Source organism: Pteropus alecto, unplaced genomic scaffold (assembly GCF_000325575.1).
Source record: "Pteropus alecto unplaced genomic scaffold, ASM32557v1 scaffold3, whole genome shotgun sequence".
Lineage (NCBI taxonomy): Eukaryota > Metazoa > Chordata > Mammalia > Chiroptera > Pteropodidae > Pteropus > Pteropus alecto.
The window spans coordinates 31,812,467-31,833,960 of NW_006442484.1; the positions used below are offsets into that span (position 1 = coordinate 31,812,467).

Here is a 21,494-nt window from a genome sequence, read left to right on the forward strand (position 1 = left end):
AATTTTTATATACTAGCAATTAACATTTAGAAATTGAAGTATTAAAATACCATTCATGGACTCTCTCAGTGCCTTTACTCTGTCCCTCTCTTGCTGTCCTTCTCACTGTCCCTCTCACTCTCTGCCTCTGAGAGGAGACCGCGCTCTGTCTGTGGAGTTTTATCCCTTAAAAATAAAATACCATTCACAATAGCATCCAAAAATATTCAATACTTAAGAGACAAATTCAATGAAATATGTATAAGACCTGTTCTCTGATAACTACAAAACACCACTAAGAGTAATTAAAGAAAAAGCAAGTAAATGGAAAAACATAGTGCGTTCATTGATCAAAATATTTATTGTTGTTAACATGACTGTTTTCTCTAAATTAATGTATACATTCAATTCAATCTAATCCAAATCTCAGCATGTGTTTTATAAAAATTGTCAAGCTGATTCTAAAGTTTAAGCAAAGGACTTAAAACAGCCTAATCAATTTTGAAAAAAAAAAACTTGAAGGGGTCATAAGACCTAATTTTAATACTTAATAAGTATAGACATACAGAACACTCGAACAGAAGAGGCCAGAAATATACCCACAAATATATGATCACTTTATTTTCAAAGTGCCAGGGTAATTGCAAGGAAATATTTCTTAATAAATTATACGGGAAAAACTTTGTATCCATTCAGAAAAAAATAAAACTCCACTTTAACCTTATAAAATAACAAAAGTTAAAGTGCAACTGAACATAGACCTAAATGTAAAAATCTGAAATGTTAAAATTTATAGAAGAAAATATAAACATATATTTATTATCTTTGGATAAAGACTCCTCAATTAAGACATGAAACAGTGAACCATGATAATAATTTAAAAATAAAATAGACTTCATCAAATTTTAATCTCCTGCTCTGCAAAACACACCTTCGAGAAAACAAGACAGCAATCCACAGAATAGTAGAAAATAGTTATAATACACACATTTGAGAAAGGACATATTCAGACTATATAACGAATTCTTCAATTCAACCATAAGGTAAAACAATTTTTTACATGTGCAAAAGATTTGATAATTTATAAAGGAAGATACATAAATGTCCTAGATGCACATGTAAAAAAATTAAACATTATTAGTTATCGGGGAAATGAAAATTAAAACTACAATAAAATACCACAATTCAATCACTTGAATGCTAACATTAAAAAAAAAATTGATTATACCAAGTGTTGGCAAGAATATGGACTAACTAGAACTATCATACATTTCTGCTGTGGTTGTGAAATGGTATAAACAGTTTGAAAACTATTTGGGAGCGTATATTTATATATAATCCTGCAATTCCACTCAGGTTATTTTCTCAAGAGAAATGAAAACATACCTGAATGTATGTTCAGAGCAGCTTATTGTTAATAACAGTGCCAAAATGTAAAAAAGCTAACTGCCCATCAATGAATAAATAGATAAAAAAACAAATAACAAACAAAAAACGACTACAGTATAGTCATACAGTGGGCTATTAACCACTGTTAAAAAACAAGCTACTGATATACTCGACATGAATAAATCTCAAAAACATGCTGAGTGAAAGCAACCAAAGGCAAAATAATATGTTCCATTGGACTCCATTTATGTGAAACTCTAGGAAAAATAAATCTAATCTACAGCAATGGGAAACAGATCAGCCATCTAGCTCTAATGAAAGTGGGGACTGACAGATCATCATGGGGTAATGGAAATGTGGTAGTGGTTACGTAGGTGCACGTGTGTGTCAAAACTCATCCAACAGTCCACTTCAAATGTGTGTGCTTCATTATATCTGACTTATATCTCAATAAAATTAGTTTTTAAAAAAGGAAAGGCTGGTTCCCGACTAGACTTGAGACTAGAATAGTCTACTTAGTAGTTAGGCTAAGTTTATAGTTGGGCTGGGAAGGCCCTACATTCCAGCAGCATTAACTACCTCTAACTTGCCCACCTGCATATGAACTGCTGGGTCCTTAAAGTCCATTTGTTGCAGTCAAAATACTGTCTTGTACTGCTACTGACTGGCAGAATGTGGTCTTGTGGATAATTCATTATTGAGAAGATATTAAAGGGACCAGTGTCACATACTAATGCGGAGACTTCTCTTCCTCTCCTTAATTTTTTGAATCTTGGTCATGGGTAAGACAAGCATCAAATATAGGAGACTTCACTTTAGGGTGTCCAGAATAGATATCAGATCACTACTAAACCAAGGAATCTATGGAATCTGAGACAGAGAATAAGTGTGGTTCAAAAAGAAAGACTGCAAGTAGCCTTGAGGGATGAAATACGTCAAGTATGCCTTCTGAGGTTGCAATATGTATGTAATGCCTCAGAATAGTGTTTTCCAAAGAGTTGGATAAGTACCAGCAGTGATACATAACATTATTTTAAGGATTCTTGAGATAAACTGGAATGGAAAACCAAACATGATAGTAAATAACACTGAATCACATAATGATTTCTTCTCTAGTTCTCTTAGTTTTTCTGATTATGTATCAAAAAACCTCATTTCACACTAGTATGTCTTCAACATCTCTTTATTCTCTAATTAAAAATACAAAATATATAATTGAAATGCAGTAGAAATGCTTTTGTGCTTATTTATGTAGTTATCTTCTATTTAGGGCAAGTAAACCAGTTTTTCATTTGTGGTAATGATTCCAAGCTTCTGCATAAAATAAATGTTCTTTAATAAAAAATAAAAAAAAAAGAGGCAGCTAAGTTAGTTTAAAAGTAGGTTAAAATATTATAATGAAATATGGATAAGGTGACATGAACACCTGAAATTGGATAACAGTACCTTACAATGTTAATTTATAAGGAAGAGTATGGATCTGTGTAGAGATAGTAGCACATCAATAAACAATGAATTCTTACTGTATAAATAAATATTGAAGAAGATTCACTAACAACATTTTTATGTCAAAAGTTAGTTTTTAATTTGAATTACTTGCCCTTTAATATCCCCCAAAGTTTCAGATTCCAAATTACTGATTAAAGGAGAGATTAAGGTTTTCAGTATTATGTAAATTGAAATAAGTACCATGAAATTGAGGGAAAGACAGAAACATATCTGAACAATAATGAAGGGTCAAATTCCATTCTACCTGTCTTTCTGCTAATGAGTGCTCTCATCTTGAACGTGGGTAAAGAAGCTGAGCAGAAAATACCCATAAAAAAACAATTCTGTCTCCATAAAAGTTGAGAATCTATTATTTTTAGTTTTGCTCTTTGTCTTTTTTTCTCATTGGTATACATTCCAACGTACTTCCTTTAAAAATATACATTTTACTTTAGGTCCATTAATCACTTCCAAAAATACATTTCATGTGGACAAATTTCTTCAGAATTGTAATGATGATGTCAATGGTTTGACAGTCTTGTGCAATTTAAAAAACAAAACAGAAAAACCTTAGCGAGGCTCTAGAGAATATTTCCAGTCCCTTCCCCACAAAAAAAAGTGAGAGAATCGTAAAACAAGTTTTCTTATTTAAAACATAAACTAGGTTAATTTCCATCATGTTTATGATTTCCCAAGAATAAAATTAAATTGGAATGAACAAAGGTAAACCCCTTACCTGTTGGAAGGTGTAGTGTTATGTTATTGCAGAAATCTGTGAAGCAGCATTCAGTTTTGGTGACATTGTTAGAGCTATGACAGAAGACTTGAGCATTTAATTCTGGGAGAGAGACACAGGACTTGGTCACCTGTTCTTTTCCATTGGTTAGCATAACTGAAGCCCAGCATGCTCCTTCGGTTTGGCAGGTGAAGTTTGAAGAGTCACACAAAAGACATACACACTTCAATCCTGGAAAGTATAAGGCAAAAAGCTTTAAGGTACAAAAGATATCATGCAAATTTATTTTATAATATTTGAGTGCAGAAATTCAATCTCATGAAAATTGAGGGAGGATTTAAATAAACAGCACTGGATAAACACATGCTAATGTTGTTCCTCCCTCAGTCATGTGTTTTGTTAAACAGGTTGCCCAATCATCATTTACTTTGCTTGTATTTTTGTGAATTTATTCAGTTGCTATTACATTTTAAAACAATTTTCTCATCTCTGGTCTAAATCCCTCCTTCTTAAGCTTGATCAGTTCATTCCTAAATCAACAGATTCTATGAAACACTAGGATACAGTAACACGGCAACCATGGAGTACTATCTGGCATCACTTGTAGAACATTTAATGTGGTTACAGCCGCAGTGTAACCAAACAGTGCAGTGTATTATTTTCGTTTACCCTTTCTCCTTTAAACTTCTAAGTGAATGTGCTAAATACAAACCTAACCATTGATATTCACAGCTCTAATAAAGCTCTAATAATACGATTCTTAACATGTTGTATATTCTATGATATTTTAACATTATTGTTATTGTCATGGTACCTTTAAGACACTGATGAGCCATTACATGTCTCCTTCTTCAATAAGGAAAGCATCTTAGAATGAGAGGTTTTTCTGAACATAGACCATGATCTATCAGCAATTTTCTTTAATGAATACATGTATTCAATAAAGCAAAACATCAATTGTAAAATTTCATATATCTAGAGTAATAAAACTTTCAAAAATTAGACTTAGCTAAATTTAATCTGTTCTTTTCATAAGTTTCCTCCACATTCTCCACTTATCACTCCACACACACACACACACACACACACACCCCTCATTAACTCACATGTTCAAAGTGGTGCAGTACTTCTGGTCTAATGTGAAATATCTGTCAGCGTGAAAAGTTCAGTAGTTGTAGGCAATTTACTTAAATTTTGTTTAATCATATTGTTCTCAAATGGGGTAAGCTTTTTGTATTACTTTAATGAACTTCTTAAAACATAACTGCCACCTACAATTATCTGAATGTCCAAAATTTTACCATACAATCATTTTTCTCAAGTTAAAGTCTTTAAATTACTAGTTAAATTTCAGCTGATTTTATACCTGTAAAATATTTGATACATAAATGGCAATTTTTATACTCAACTTCAAATACCAATACAAAAGCAAATATGAACAATATTCCTGTATAACTGGATGAGTAAGAAAGAACAAATTACATATTAATTAATAGAAATTATCTCTTTTTTGATAATTTTTCTTGACCAGTAAAATATCATCCTCAAACATTTTTATTTCTATGTGTTAAAAGAAATACAATCATAAAATAAAATACTGTTTTGTTATCAACATTGGATCAAGCATAATAGCTCACTCTTCTATTCCAATGGCAATCAATATAAATAAACATACCCCGATGTTGATATTTATGTGCTAGAGTAGAATCTTATAATCTAGATTGATTGGAATCCAGTCGAAGTTGATATATAAAATCTAGGTGATGTAAATTTTAAGTCAGTTTTCTTGCATAAAAGACAGTTTATATAATAAGGATCCATCCACTCAGATATCTTTTGAAAGTGAAAGCTCTCTCTCCCTAGTATCTTCCAATTCCAACCTAACAAAGACCTTCAAATCCTGGTTATACGGGCTTTGTAATCTTGGGCATTACTTGGCCCCTCTGTGCCTCCATTTCCTTATATGAAAGATAAGAAGAATATCCTCCTCGTAGTATTATTGTAAAAAATAAATTAGTTAATCTGTGTAAAGTCCTCAAAACAACGCCTGGTACATAGCAAATACTATGTTAATATTAATGACTATGTCTTCTACTGGAGAGGATAAAGCTGGTTGTTCTATGTAAATAATCAAAATATATTTGTAATTCATAAAGGAATGACTGAATGAACTAAGGTACACAGACCATTTAAAAGATTTAAAAGGCATAACAAAGAAATGCATGTCTGACTGCTTTTCCCAGTGAGTTCAATGTTCTCATTCTTTTAATGGTTCAGGCTAAAACCCAGACAGTCACACAGCAGAATGGTGTCTGGTGATGGTCTAGATAAAGTTCAGGAAAAGATGAAGTTCCTGGTCCTAGCTCTGTCACTCACTTGCTGATTGACTATTAGAAGATATTTAACCTTACAGGGTCTCGGTGCCTTCCTCTGAAAATGGGAAATAAACTGGGGGAGGGCAGTGGGTACAGAAATCTTGAAGTCTCATGTGGTGCCAACATTTATAAATCCATGAATTTACAATTTATTGATTTTCACAATTACAAAATATGGAAAATTCTTTGACATTAAGAAACTGACTCCATTGTAGTTATTCTTCGATCTCATATTTTAAGGGGCTGAGTTGCGAAGAATAACTCTGCTGACACACCATCTCAGACCATTTGCTACTCGACTCCTCGTTGGAGTCTTCTTAAGTTTTCTATTTCCAGAGAAGCCTAGTCTAGAAACCAAGGCAACTAAAGAAAATGGACCCACTGAGTGAAGATAACTATAAAGTACTCAACAACTAAACATATGTTAGCTTCTCATGTGTTTACCATTGCGTATAATTCCTAGTTAAACTGTGGGAGTCACCTATCACTATCTCCATTTTATAGATAATTAAATGAGGCTCGAAAAGATCAAGTGACTGAATTAATGTGGTCATTAGACTACTCAAGCAATGTTGTTTTTATCCTACCAAAACTGATATTTAAAAAAAAAAAAAAATGGGTACAGAAGCCATTCTTCCACCTCACCAGTTTCTAATAATTGTAAATAAAATGTAATTCTAAGACAGGAGAAAGATATTAATAATTAACAATTGAGATCTTTATCTGAATTGTCCTAATTACCTTTTAAAATAGTTGATATTTTTAAACAAATTCTACCAACCTATTTGCTGAAGATATAGGTGATCCAATAAAAGTTAATAGCATGTGTCTTGTATTAAGCATAAATAATCTTACCTTTCAGGTTGTCTGAGTTTTGTGTTAAGTGTAAGTTTCTAAGTACCTAACCTGGTACTTTCTCTCTAGTAGCTCCTTATAAAAATGATCCATAATAGTTCTCATCGAGAAATAATATGAATGCTCACTGATTAACAGGCCATAAAAATTTCCTTTACTTTAAAGGTTATCAATCAGAAAGAGTAATATAGACCTAAGTAATACAGTTAAGACACAGTAAATGACACCTTACTTTAAATGCTGCACAATGGAAAACACTGACAAAATTGAAAATTTGTTGATAATGCCTTCAAACATCTGCTAAATGTTCTCATTTATTCCAGGTCAACTGGCAGTACTATAGCACTGACAGAAAACAAACAACAAGCTAAAAAGCCAAAGATATATATCTAACATACAGCATATTCAGTCTTGAATTTTTCATTCCCCATCAATGCACTTTATGGTCACATTGGGTATATAATTAAACAAGATTTATGTCAACCATCCTCAACATAGAATCCTTGTGCTGCCAATTAAAATATAAGCTGCGATGACTGATAAGACTTATGCTTTCATATTTTGTTTTTTTAAAAACTGCTTTTAAATGAGTCGGTTATCCTACACTATTCCATGACAGGATAAATCTGGTTGTTAGCACACAGTAGTCCAGCCTGATATTTCTTTATTTTGTACTTTCCCATTATATTGTACTTGAGTCATAAGGAAAGAGATAGCAAATGAAGTTGAAGAAGGAGGTAATTACCCGTAATAAGGAGCTCTATTAGATTTTTCCCCATAAGGAAGACTGCACTTTCCCTGTGTCTCCTCCCACCCCTTTAATTATCCCCTTTCCCCCAATTGTCAATTAGTCTGTAAAAGCCAAGACATCTGTTACCCACAAGACATCTGTTACCCTCATGAAACCAAAGGATGTGCACATCCCTAATCCATCAGAAAATAAATTTTCACCCATATTTACATGTGGTGGCAAGCACACTCTGGTGTCCAGAAATGAGAAAACTATCAGACTACAAAAAAATTATCAATTTGCATTTACATGTTATTAAAAAGTCAAATATTTACTTGAGAAATATTAATAATTTTGAATTAGATATAATTTTCAATGAGTTGGTTTTATATTTCCTAGGTGTCCATTTTGGTTCTATATGATAAAATATCGGTTGACCAGTATGTTACATTAATTTCTGGCACATGTGCTTTCCTCTTTTCAAGGTATTAGTTGATTCAATTTCCCGAATTTTAAAGCAGGCTATTAAACACAAAATATTTTTTTTAATTTCAGAAAACTCTTAAATTTGACTTGTTGAATATGCAATTTTTTCATCAGTTGCAGGCTTTTGAGTTAACAAAGCAACATTCCAAACTCATCAGTGTGCTGAATATGAAAAGTACAGCAACAGAAAAGAAGCAGGGACAAAAAGTAATAGTGTATGTGAGCCAAAGGCAGACAGGGAGGGGCAAAGGAAATCAGACAAAGATCTGTTTTCCTTTTCTATTCCTTTCAAAACTTTATTATCTTGTCATGTGGTCATTTAAAAGCATTTTTCTTCCTTAATACTAAGGAAAAACAGAATAGAGGGAGAAAATAGCATTAAAAATATGGGCAATATAAATGCAAACTTTTGGGCCAAATGAGCTTTCAATAGAGATTCAACTTTTAGAAATTCTATTTGCCAGGCTATATCCAAGGAAATTCAGAACTCCAAAAATACAGAAATATACCCAGCACAAAGGAAAATTGTCCCTTTGTGCAAAGTGGCAATTATGTTCCCTGTTCAAGAGGACTTCATTCTTCTACCTGAGAAGGGATGGAACCACCCTAACTGAAGGGATTCTGTCCCAGAGAACTGCTCTCCTTTCCAACTACAGGGTTCAATTTAGGAAGAGTCTAGCACATTTTGGATTGTAGTACTAGCCATATTGAATGTCTTCAGTCCAAAAGCAGCATTACGTAAAACCTGAGGGTTCAGCTCACCACCTCTACCATAAATCACCTAAGACTCAACCTCTCCACATCTTAGATTCCTCATCTGAAATATCATAAGGTCAGGAAATAGATTAGAAGATTCCTAAAGACCCCTCCAGTTTTACAGCCCTCGGCTGCTCTGAGCTCACATCTCATTTCTCAATATAAGTAACTTTTGGGTTACTTTATCTAAGATAGATAAAAAGAAAAAGCTAAGGTTAGAATTATGATAACCCGAAGAAGGTCAGGTTTGCACCCCAAATTTACAAACTGATATTTCAGTGGGTGAGAGGATCATACCAGTTTATAATCCAACAAAACTCACTAGTCAATATTAAAGATTATTTATCTTGTCCTATATTGATCATATGAGAATCTAATGTTCTTTCCAACATCAGCACAATAATACAGGGAAGTAGAGGGAGAGTTCACAGCCTTTCTTAGTTGGGCTAGACATTCAGACTCTTGCCCAATTCCTCAATCACAATATATACATGATAACAACTTTAGACTTTGACTATAGCCATGTAAGGAAGAAAACGACCCTGTTTAGGGTCTCTCACTCTAAAAAGCATCATGTCAAAGAAATGAGTGTCCCTAATCACAGGTTACATTCCTTCTGTTGCCCTTGCATATAATTCTTACTGAATTTAAGAAGTTTTTTTTTCTTTTTTTCATGTGCAGCCTAAGTGGTTCCTCATCAAACTGTTCTCTCTATCTTGAAATATTTTATTGTCTTCTGCTTAGAAGAAGAGCAATACTCAATAGATTCTGATTACATTTAGAATAAAATAAAATCCACAATCATTATTATGACCTAATGGGTTCTTCCTACTTCTCGAATCTCATTTCTTATAACTCAACTCCTCGGACACACTGATCTCCTTTTTATAGCTCTAAATAACAAGTTCTTTCCCACCTCACGGCACTTGCTCTGGCTGTTCCCTTTGCCTGTCACGCTTTTTCTTTCCTTCTAATTCTTCAGGTCTCAGTTCATATGTCACCAAGACAAATCTTCACAGACTACCCTTGACAAAGGATCTGCTCACCATTCTTCCTGGTACTTATTGCAATCCATAATTAGCTTACTTTTTGTATCAGCCCTACTAGAATGAAAATGCCACGAAGACAGGGATCTTTTCCTGTTTTATCTGCTATTATATCCTCAACATCTAGAGTAGGGTATGGCCTAGAAGAAGAACCCAATAAACATGTATTAAATTAAAAATTGTAGAAAACTGCAAAGAATAGATGAATAAAAATTAGCCAAACTCATAAAAAGACTCAAAACCCTATAACTAGAGGGTAGGAGGTGGGGGAGGAGGAGGAAGATGGCGTAAAGGGGTCAAATATGTGGTGACAGAAAGAAATCTAATGATGGGAAGTGAACATACAGTGTAAATATATATATGCCTTACTGTTAAAGTGTACAGCTGAAACTTATTGGATTTCATTAACCAATGTCACCATAAACAAATAAAAATTTTTTCAAAACCCTATAACAATTCTCATTGTGGTATATTCTCTTCCGGTTTTCTTTTCCATATTAATTTTTCATAGCTGAATTCTATCTACAAACAATTTTAAGTGCTGCTTTTTTATTTTTTCAGCATTACCTATGAGCTTTATAATCTCTTTATAGTCATTTGATGGCATTTACAGATCTGCTGTTATTGAAAATGAGCAGGTTACATAGTATTTCCTTACTTTCAGGCATTTAAGTTGTTTTCAGTTTTTGCAATTAATAACACCGTTGAGTATCTTTGTGGATGAATCTTTAACCAAATTAATTTCCTAGGCTAGAGTCCCAGAAGTATAATTATAACATCATTCTTTTTTAAATATTTTTTTATGTTTCAATTATAGTTGGCATACAATATTGTATTAGCTTCAGGTATACAGTATGGTTAGTAGACATTTATATAACTCACAAAGTGATCACTCCAATAAATCTAGTACCCATCTGACACCATACATAATTATTACAATAGTATTGATTATATTCTTTATGTTACACTTTACATCCCATGGCTATTTTGTAATCACCAATTTGAATCTAAATCCTTCCCCTTTTTCCCCATCCCTCCTAACACCCCTCCCATTCGGCAACCATCAAAATGTTCTCTGTATCTATGAGCTTGTTTCTGTTTTATTTTTTTTCTTTAGATTCCACATGTAAGTGAAAGCATATGGCATTTGTCTTTCTCTGCCTGACTTACTCCACTCAGCACAATAGCCTCTAGGTTCATCCATGTTGTGGCAGATATCAAGAGTTCATTCTTTTTTATGGCTGAGTAATATTCCATTGAATATATGTACCGTCTCTTTTTTATCCATTTATCCATTGATGGACACCCAAGTTGCTTCTATATCTTGGCTATTGTAAATAATGTTGCAATGAACATATGGATTAACATGTCCCTTCGGAGTAGCATTTTGCATTTCTTCAGATAAATACCCAGAAGTAAGATTACTGGGTTCTTTTTTTGTCTCTTGTGATAGCCTTTGTTTTAAAGTCTATTTTGTAACATCAGACAATCTTGACAGATGTTATCAAATAGCCTTCGAGAAAAGCTATACGGATTAAGATTTCCACTGGCCCTGTATGAAAATATCTGTGTTAAAATGCATTTGTCAGCATTAAATAGTATCACTAAAATCTTAATATGATACATAAAAGTTGCATCTTATTTTAATTTGCATTTCCCTACTAATGGAGGTCAAACTTTTTTTTTTTTTTAATATTTCCTCTAGATATCTTCTTGGGTGAATTTTTTTTCCATGCTTTTCTCTCTTGAATGAATCTTAAAATTTTCTTCTCAATTTGAAAGAGCTCTTTTTAAAGTAAAGCTAGAAGTCCTTTGTCATACGTGTTACATGTAACTTTTCCCACTTTCATGTTTATTTGCTTTTTCCTAACGTACCATCTTCACTGTTTTTGAAAAAAATAATACTTTTACTTTTTTCAAATATTTCCTCTGGATTAATAGTCTTTTACTTAGCACTTTATTCCTTTGTCCTCAAGCTTGGAAAATTCTCACCCAGATATTTTTTAAACGTTAAATATTTCCTTCTACTTTATGACTTGTTTTTATACTCAGTCCTTAAACTCACATGGAATTTGATTGTAGTGTGAGATAATACATAAATCTCTTTGACAGGTAAGTGAATTACTGTATGGTAAGTTCCCAGATTTTAATATACATATATATGTATATATGTATATTTTTTAAATCATTATTCATAGAATATTACAATTTTAAAGAATTTAAAGAATTTACATCAGGGAAATGCAAATAAAAACTACAATGAGATATAATCTCACACCTGCTAGATGGCTATTATCAAAAAGACAAAAAATAAGTGTTGGCAAGGATGTGAACAAAAGGAAACCTTGTGCGTTGCTGATGAGAATGTACCTTAGTGCAGACTCTATAAAAAACAGTACAGAGATTCCTCGAAAAATTAAAAATAGAACTACCATATGATCCAGCAATTTACCTTCTGAGTATTTATCTGAAGAAAATAAAAACACTAACTTGAAAAGATATATTCACCCCATATTCACTAAAGCATTATTTACAATAGCCAAGTACAGAAACAACCTAAGTGTTCATCAACGGATGAATGGATGAATAAAATTTGGTAAAACAGTCCCTCTTTATCTGCAGGGAAAATGTTCCATAACCCATAGTGGATGCTTGAAACTATGGATAGGACTGAACCCTATATTATACTATGTTTTTTTTCCTACACATGAGTACCTATGATAAAGTTTAATTTATAAATTAGGGACAGTATGAAAGTAACAACTATAATTAATAATAAAATAGAATGATTATAACAACATACTGTACTAAAAGTTATGTGATTGTGATTTCTCTCTTGCTCTGATAACCAATTTGATAACTGAGACAGCTACTAAGAGACTAACCGGTGGGTAGTATACACAGCATGGATTTAAAACTTATGAATTATTTATTTCTGAAATTTTTCATTTAAAAATGACTTACAGTTGACTGTAAGTAACTGAAACTGCCGAAAGTGAAATGACAGATAAGAAGAATCTATACTTATATCTAATAGAATATTATTCAGTAATAAGAAGGAATAAAATCTTGCCATTTGCAACATAAATGAGTCTTGAGGGCATTATGCTAAGTGAAATAAATCAGACAGAAAAAAACAAACACCATACAATTTTACTTACATGTGGAATCTTAAAAAAAAAAAAAATGCATATGATGACAGATGTCAACTAGCCTTAAAGAGATGGATATTGTATTAAAGTTTTTCAGAGAAGCAGAACCAGTAAGATATATGTGTGTGTGTATACATTTATATAAAATAAATCTCTTTGTCTTCCTTTTTCTAGATATAGATATAGATAAGATAGATACATCTATAGCTATCTATCTTATCTATATCTATATCTAGAAAAAGAAAAAAAGATTTATTTTAAGAAATTGGTTCATTGGATTGTAGAGGATGACAATTCAACAATCTGTAGGGTAAACAAGCAGGCTGGAGCCCCAGGGAAGAGCTGATGTTGCAACTCAAATCTGAAGGCAGTTTAGAGACAGAATTTCCTCTTCTTTAGGGAATCTCAGTTTGTTTTCTTCTTAAGGCCTTCAACTGATTTGATGAGGCCCACTCGATTATGGAATATAATCTACTTTACTCAAAACTACTGATTAAAATGTTAATCTCATACTAAAAATAACTTCATGGTAACAATCAGACTGGTGTTTGACCAAACATCTGGCTCCTGTGGACAAGCTGTCATGTAAAATTAACCATCACAAATATTTACTACATGTCAAATACTATGGTAAGAGCTAAGAAAGGGAGGTAGGAAAAAATCCCTAAAGGTGATGTGGAATTAAAAGACATCATGATAGTGTGCTGAACCAAGTAAGGGATGTGCACATGTGTGTTGGGATACAGAGACCAAGCACTGCTTAATATAGCTGCGGTTTGGGGGCAGAGGCAAGCAGGGAAGGCTTCTTCCTAGTGAGTATTTAGGAGCACAATTGTTCCTCATCAACCTCAACCCCCTCCCCTCCCTCAATCAGAGTGCCAGCCCTACCCCATCCTCTCAGCAGGTCTCAAAGACCCTCCAGCCCGCCTCCACCAGCCTGGGGAAACCACTGCAGGCCTTACCCACTTGACAGTGGGGAAATACCTCATCATGGAGATGAAATGTATGGTCACTAACTTGGCTCCGCATTGCCAACGAGTTCTTGTTACATCCATCCATCCCTGAGATGGAACTCTGTTGCCGGTGCAAACAGGCATCTCGCTGTCTAAGCCACTGCCCTCGTAGGGCCCCCTGGACTCTACGGCTGGTTGGGAAGGTTTGGCCACCAGCCCTGGCATTGTAGGTTGGGGCCGAGCGCCCTCCCGCTATGCAGGGCTCAAGGCTTTCACCTCTTCTTCACCTGAGCGGTTTGCAGGCCCTCCCTGGGGTTTCCAGAACCCCCAGGTTTTCAGCTGGGCATTGGCATGAGTGAATTCCAACCCCTATCAGCTTCTGGCTGGTTTTGCCCCTTACATGCCGGAGAGAGACTTAATCTGTGGACGCTTTCCCGGCTCACCCAGGCACCATCTAGTGACAACAGAGAGAGGACTCGGGCTACTTTTTACAGAATGTCTTCAATTCGTGAGTAGCTTCTCTCAAGCATTTTTAAAACCCATATCTCCTTAAAATAAACATAAAAATCACACACCATTAGTTTTCTCTTATTTAAGATTTTGAAATAAAATGTATAGGGTGTCTAGAAACAAATCAACCTAGTGGTGATTCGAATGTACGTTTTCATTGGAAAAATGGTCCTCTGCTCTCCAATCCCCTTGAATACCACTGCTCTGGCCTGGGGAAATGGCTTTGAAAGCCACTGCCCGGTAAATCAAAATTTATTAAGAAAAATGTCTTGCTTGCACCAAAAGATTCCAGCTATCCAAATACAGCTAGCGAATTCTTTCCAAATTATAAGAAAAAATAACAAGCCCTTAATATTTATTACAATTTGCCTACTAATTTAGGTCCTGTTGGCCATATAGCTCTTATGTTGATCTTCACGTGATGCCGTACTTGACAGCAGCAGTTACCAGATTTGGGAATTTCACCTACCAATTCAATTTCAAAAATTGTTTGGGACTCTCAACCAAGGGTTGCACTAAAGTTTTGCTTTCCCAAGGAAGAACACTGGAGAGAGAGAAACAAAAAAAAAAGCACCTTCTATTACCATCATTTCAAAAAAAAAAATGATATTATTATAATACCAATCAAAGAAGGAAGGAAATAAATCTCAGAATTAAGGACTGACTCTCTACCAAGATCCAGGTTATCTTTTTAAAATTTCAAATGTTGAAAAACATAATTGTATTTTATAATGCTACATTTATTTTGTCTTTTTATGATACAAATTGTTAATCTCAGGTTGACTGTGCATCAGAGAGTGGAGATCGAGTTCCAACCTGTTTCTGTATTTTGTTTTGTTCCTAATCGATGGCCACCATCCACATAGGAATATTCTCTAAAATGGAAAAGGCAATTTTCCAAAGTGCTATTTTCACTCAAGGTGGGATATTCTGGAAAAGTGAAAAAAGCTGAATAATAGCTACCCATCCCAAGCCACAAAGAAAGCTAATAATGGCAGGTAAGTTATGTGGCTAACAGGGAACTTCCCCGCTTAGGGAATGGGCTGCTGGGCCTTCTGGGCTCAACTCAATGAGTTCACACAAGAAATTCATCCTGCAATACCTCCACTGGTACTGGGGTACAGAGCTTAACACTGTATTCAATCAACCTGTATATTTAGATCTATTTTATGGGACTTCAGGGATGAGGTACAACTTTTAGATTACTACAGACCTACGTTCAATATCTTGCTTGTGAAATCTATAATTTACTTGATGATAAACTCTTCATCAGTAACATACCACATTATTTTAATATTGTTTCCATGCGAAATTATTACCAATTATAACCAACTCCTGAAAGATACAATTTCCAGAAACATCTTGTAGGGATAAACAGATATTGCTACTCTGTTGTGTGGAGAAATGAACTTTAGTAAAGAAAAGAAACGTGCCAGAGTTCTGATCCAGTCTGGTGCATTTAGGGTTCATGTCTGCAGATCTGGGTTTCTCATCCTGGTCCTATTAACATGGCCTTTGAGGCTTTTGTCCTCAACTTATCTGTCCAAGAAAGAATTCAATTAGATGATCCCTAACTATTCAAAAGTTCTATGAGACTAGAAACAAATGCATCAATAGCCACCAAGTAGCATCAGAAAGAGCAATCTCAATGATTACATACCCAGAGAACAAAGAAGTTGCTGTTCTAGAATCAGAGTTTATAACAAAAACTATTCAGGACAATATTGTATCAGTCTGATAAGGATTGAAGTGAATACTCTGAGTTCATATTTGGGAGGTCCAGTAAGGCATAGAAGTTTAGTTTTATATTTTTAATCTCCATGAAGTAGAGAAGATAGAAACCAAATGGGAGAGGATCACAGAGAATTAGTAATAAAAGGAGAACAGCCACACATGACATAGTCAATCTATTTGAGAAAGAAAGAATAAAATACAAAAAGTTAATGATAAAAACATAAGGTTTTAAAAACTAATCAAGCTCTGACTTATTTAAAGAAGGCGATTAAAAATAATCAGTAAAGGGAAAAAGTAATCAGCAATCGTCAAACAACAGGGCTAAAAGAATATGCAGAAAAAGAGAAAAAAACTGTTTCAAGTTTAGAATGAAAGTAGCAAAGAAAATTGAAAAGTTAAAGTCCTCAAGAGTTCTCAGGGGCTCACTTGTCAGAAATTTCTATCACGATCCACAGCTATTCATTTATACGATCAGATATGGTAAGGAATAGATAATTATTAATCTAGAAATAAAAGGAAACTATCCAAAGTAAGAAGCTCATCTAACTAAAAATAGAGTAGCAAGTGAAGAGTTGAAAGGGGAAGAGGAGGGCAAGTGATATCAATGCAAAGTTTTTTAAAGGCTGATTCCAACTAGGCCTCTTTCCAAGAATGACCCCAAGACTCAAAGGTTTGGCTTAGATACTCTGAAGTGCAAACATAAAAAAAAGGCAGCATTGCCTGCCCTCCACTCAAAGAAGATGGGTGGAGTAGGAGTTGAGTGGGAAACAAAATTTTTAAAGCCATAATTTTTTAAAAATATAATTCTCAGACTTCCAGGATTATCACAGCTGCTTTAGAAGGTAGATTACATGGATTCTTCCAGAATTATGTTTTCCTTTTGTTTACCAAAGCATCATTAAACAAAATAACTGATTTCCTTGCAGCTATACAAATATATTTCAGGACATAAAAGTGAAGAAATGTAAAAAGAAGTTGGAGGACTTCAGAGAAGTCTCAAAGAATTGACATTAGCCAGAACAAAAGGCAAATCTAAGGCAGGTTGTCCTGAGTTTTGCAGATTCTCTTGTGAGGAGCCAGTAAAAAGCAATACAGAACAAAAAACAATAGTAGAGAGACAACAACCTTATATTTGTAGCTGTGTTCATTGAGTTCAATATTGTTGGAATTCAGCAAGATGTAGTGCTAGGATCCTGTGCTTTAGAAGACTATGAATCTGTCGTTGAAATCCTGAGCCACTGCAAACCAATCAAGTGGTCCCAGAAGTGACTCCACCTCTCTAAATGTGACTAAGCACTGGGGAAGTACAGATAATAATTCCTATCTCCTGAAGTTTTTATGTAATTAAAAGATATTTTAATAAAATTTTGACACACAGTAGACATTAAAAAAAAACAAAAACTTAAAGCTAAAAATTAAACTACTGCTGTTACAAACAATTGAAAGCTCAACATTCAAGGCCCCAACTTCAGTCCTTAAAAATAATTTTCTGTGTTTCTGACAGTTCTTTTTGGGTTTGAAGAACTTTTGTTTGATAGTGATACTGTCACGCTATGGTGATAAAATCAGCAGCTCCAAAACAAAATACCTAGTTTTGTTAAGGAAAAATTTAAAAACAAAAACAAAAATTTGGCATTTGAGTATAATCAAAGACTAGGAGTATCTAGAATGTTAACTCTCATATTGGTTACTATATTCATTCTTTTCACTTCTCAATCAATTATTTCTTGAGTTTGACAAATAAATTTGGAAAAGACAAACATGTCAATAGAGAAATGGAATCCATAGTCTAAAAACAGGCTAGCATGTTTGAATGCACAGCTGTCCCTGAAAATTCAGACACTGAATATCACAGAATGACTCCCGTCTTTACACTGGTAACTTATCTGATCTCTAAGATATAAACAGACTAGACTAGCCTGATGATCTTTCTATAACTTTTCATCTCATCTTTTAATTTGTCTTAAAAGAGGGTCAAAACCAGCATAGTGACTTTCTCTGAATGTGTAGAAAACAATCAAGAAAATGCTTACTGCCCACTGTGTGCATGACACTGTACTGAACAAGGGGTACCTCTGATCTTACTCAGCAAAATGAGGTTTGTTAATGCATTAATGAGCCCATATATAGACTGCAGATTCAAGCAAAATTCTCCATAAGCAAGCTTAATGCTATAGTAAACCAACTAAAAGAGTCCAAAACAGCCCATAAGTGCTCCCTTGTAGGTGATAAATGACCTTTCAAGTTGAACCAAATGCTTTTACCTAAACAAGCAGGTGAGTAATGCTGCATTTACAAAGGGTTTTATCTATGTATGGATAATGTCCCTAAGTTGTCATTTTCTTTGCTAAGAGAAGAAATTACTACTCCATGCTAATGAACAAAACATAGCCTAACTTATCTTATTTTGATTTCATTTCTCTCTACTTTATGTCATTTTACAGACTGAAGATGATATAAGTAAAACACAATTTAATATGTACAGAAATCCCTTGCTTACATAGAAGCTATATAACAAAAGTAAATCAATTATTTGTAATTTTAAATATTTTTATTTGTGTTTAATCAATATTATAAATGCACATGAAAAAAATAGTATAGGAAGAATTACAATATAAAGCATGTCTAGTGACCCATATCTACCTAAGTCCCACTTCTCAGAGGTACCCACTTTTAACTATTATTGTTGTTATTCTTTAGGACATTATCTTAATACTTTCCCTGAAAATATATTGTCGTTCTTGATTAACAAATTTGAAACATTATCTGCTAAATTCTCGATTTATGTAAGAGTTCTTAGTGCACACATACGCCCTCCAGTTTGGGAAAGAGAGTCAAGTGTATTGACATATAATTTACATATGGTAATATTCATCTTTTTTTAGTACACAGTCTTATGAGATTTCACAACTGCAGTTCAATCACCCTTCCCCCCAAATTTCCTCATACACCCTTTTAGACAACTCCTCTCACCATCCCAGTCCCTGGCAAGCAATGATGTTTTCTGTTTCTATATCTTTGTCTTCTCCAGAATGAAAGACAAATGTAGCCTGTTGATTCTAGCTTCTGTCATTTTCCTTAAAGCATTTGAGATTCATTCATATTGTTGCATAGATCAACAGTTCATCGAATGAATGTACAATGGTTTGTTGATCCATTCACAAGTTAAAGGACTTTTTTTCCCCAGGTTTTGCCGATTAGGAATAAGGCTGTCATAAGTATTAATATACAGATTTTTATGTAAAATACATTTCACTTCTCTTTGTTAAATATCTAGGAGTCGGATTACTATGTTTTATAGAAAGTATACGTTAAACTTTACATAAAATTACCTACGTATTTTTCAAAGTAGCCGTATATCATTTTAAATGCCACCAGTAATGTATGAGACTTCCAGCATTCTAGCCAATACTTGGTACCGTCATCTTTGTCTGTTGTTTTGGGGTGTTGGGTGTTTTTAGGTCATTCCAATAAATGTGCAGTGGCATGTCATTGTTTTCTAAAAATGTATTTCCTCAATGACTAATGATTCTGAGCATTTTTGGTGTGCTTTCTTCCATTCATATACCTTCTTTATATCTGTTCAAATCTTTTGCCCACTTCCTATTAGATTCTTTGTTTCCTTATTATTGCGTCCTGAAAATTCTTTATATATCCTGATTCAAATGCTTTATCAAATATGTGTCTTGCATATATTATCTTCCAGTCTGCATCTTGTCTTTTCATTCTCTTAACAGCATCTTTCAAAGGATATAAGCTATTAATTTTGATGAATTTCAATTCATCAGTATTTTCTTTTATAAATTGTGCTTTTGGTGCTGTCATCTAAGAAATGTTGTCTAAACCAAGATCAAAGATATTCTTCTATTTCTTATTAGAAGTTTTTATAGTTTTAGATTTTATTTTTACATCTGAGTTAACAATTATAGGCAGGCAAAGCCTGTTATGTTCTTTTTTTCTGCTTATTCCAGCATCATTTGTTGAAAAGACTATCATTTCTCTATTGAATTGCCTTTATACCTGTGTTAACAAAAAGAACAATTGATCATATATGTGTGAATCTATTTCTGGTTTCTCTATTCTACTACATTAATCAAAGTGCCTCTTCTTCTGCCAATACAGTACTGTCTTAATTACTATATGTTTATAAGTCTTGATTTCAGGCACTTTGAGATTCCAACTTTGTTCATTTTCAAAATTGATTGTGTAATTCTAGTTCACTTGCCTTTCCATATAAGTTTTAAAAATAGCTTGGTGAATTCTGCAAAATTCCTGAGACATTGATTAGGATTACATTGAATTTGGAGGTAACCAATATATTAACATCTAGTCTTTGATTCTGTATAGTTTACTTAGGTCTTCTTTAAATTTTTTTCAACTATATTTCATCGTTTTCAATATATAGATTTTCCATATATTTTATTAAATTTATATCTCAGTATTTCATGAATTTTTATGTGCTATTGTAAACGGCTCCTTTTTTCCAATTTCTAATTTTTCACCATTACTATATAAAAATACAATTGATTTTTTAACATTAACCATGTATTTTGCAACCTTGAACTTGAACTTGAACTAGAACTTATGTTCCAATACCATTTTGGAGATTCTTTAGTATTGTCTATATATAAAATCAAAACATCTGTGAATAAAGAAGTTTTATTCATTCCTGTCCAACCCATATGGCTTTTACATATTTTTCTCGTCATAATGCATTGGCTAGGACTTTCAAAGCAGTATTGATTAGAAATGGTAAGCGCAGACATTCTTCCCTTGTTCCCACTCTTAATGAGATGCTCCAGTCTTTCACAGGTAAGTGTAATGTTAGTTGTGAGTTTTTTGAAGAACCTCTTTGTTATGTTAAGGAAGTTCACTTCTATTCCTAGTTTGATGAGAGTTTTTATCACAGATGTTTAGTATTGACATCTTTTTCTTATGCATGTATTGAGGTTGTCGTATGGTTTTTCTTCTTTAGTCTGCTGAAATGGTGAATTGTAAAATTAAATCTTTGAATGTTGAACCAGCCTTGTATTCCCAGGATAAACTCCACTTGGTCATGATGTATATATTTTTGGATTCAATTTGATAAATTTTGTTGAGGACTTTCGCATCTCTATGATAGATATTAGTCTGTAGTTTCTTTCACTGAAAGGTCTGTAACTAGTTTTAGTCTCAGTGTAATGCTGATCTTACAAAAAATGAGCTAAAAAGTGTTCCTTCCACTTCCATATTCCGAAAGAGTTTTTGTAGAATATACATTATTTCTTCTCCAAATTTTTTATATAATTCACCAGTGAAGCCATCT

The 21,494-nt window shown here is 33.5% G+C and overlaps 1 protein-coding gene across 3 annotated transcripts in view; it reads right to left on the reverse strand.

Moving 5' to 3' along the window:
- Window positions 1–3,822, reverse strand: part of ACVR1C (activin A receptor type 1C) — a 37,429-nt gene extending 33,607 nt beyond the window's left edge. For 2 of the 3 annotated variants that reach the window (XM_006921095.2, XM_006921094.2), the window contains exon 1: window positions 3,593–3,810. In XM_006921095.2, coding sequence (XP_006921157.1) covers window positions 3,593–3,746 — 154 coding nt within the window. In that variant the 5' untranslated portion in view covers window positions 3,747–3,810. Of the gene's footprint in view, window positions 1–3,592 lie in introns of all 3 variants that reach the window. The other variant, XM_006921093.1, reaches the window with a different exon arrangement.
- Between the last annotated feature and the right edge of the window lie 17,672 nt (window positions 3,823–21,494).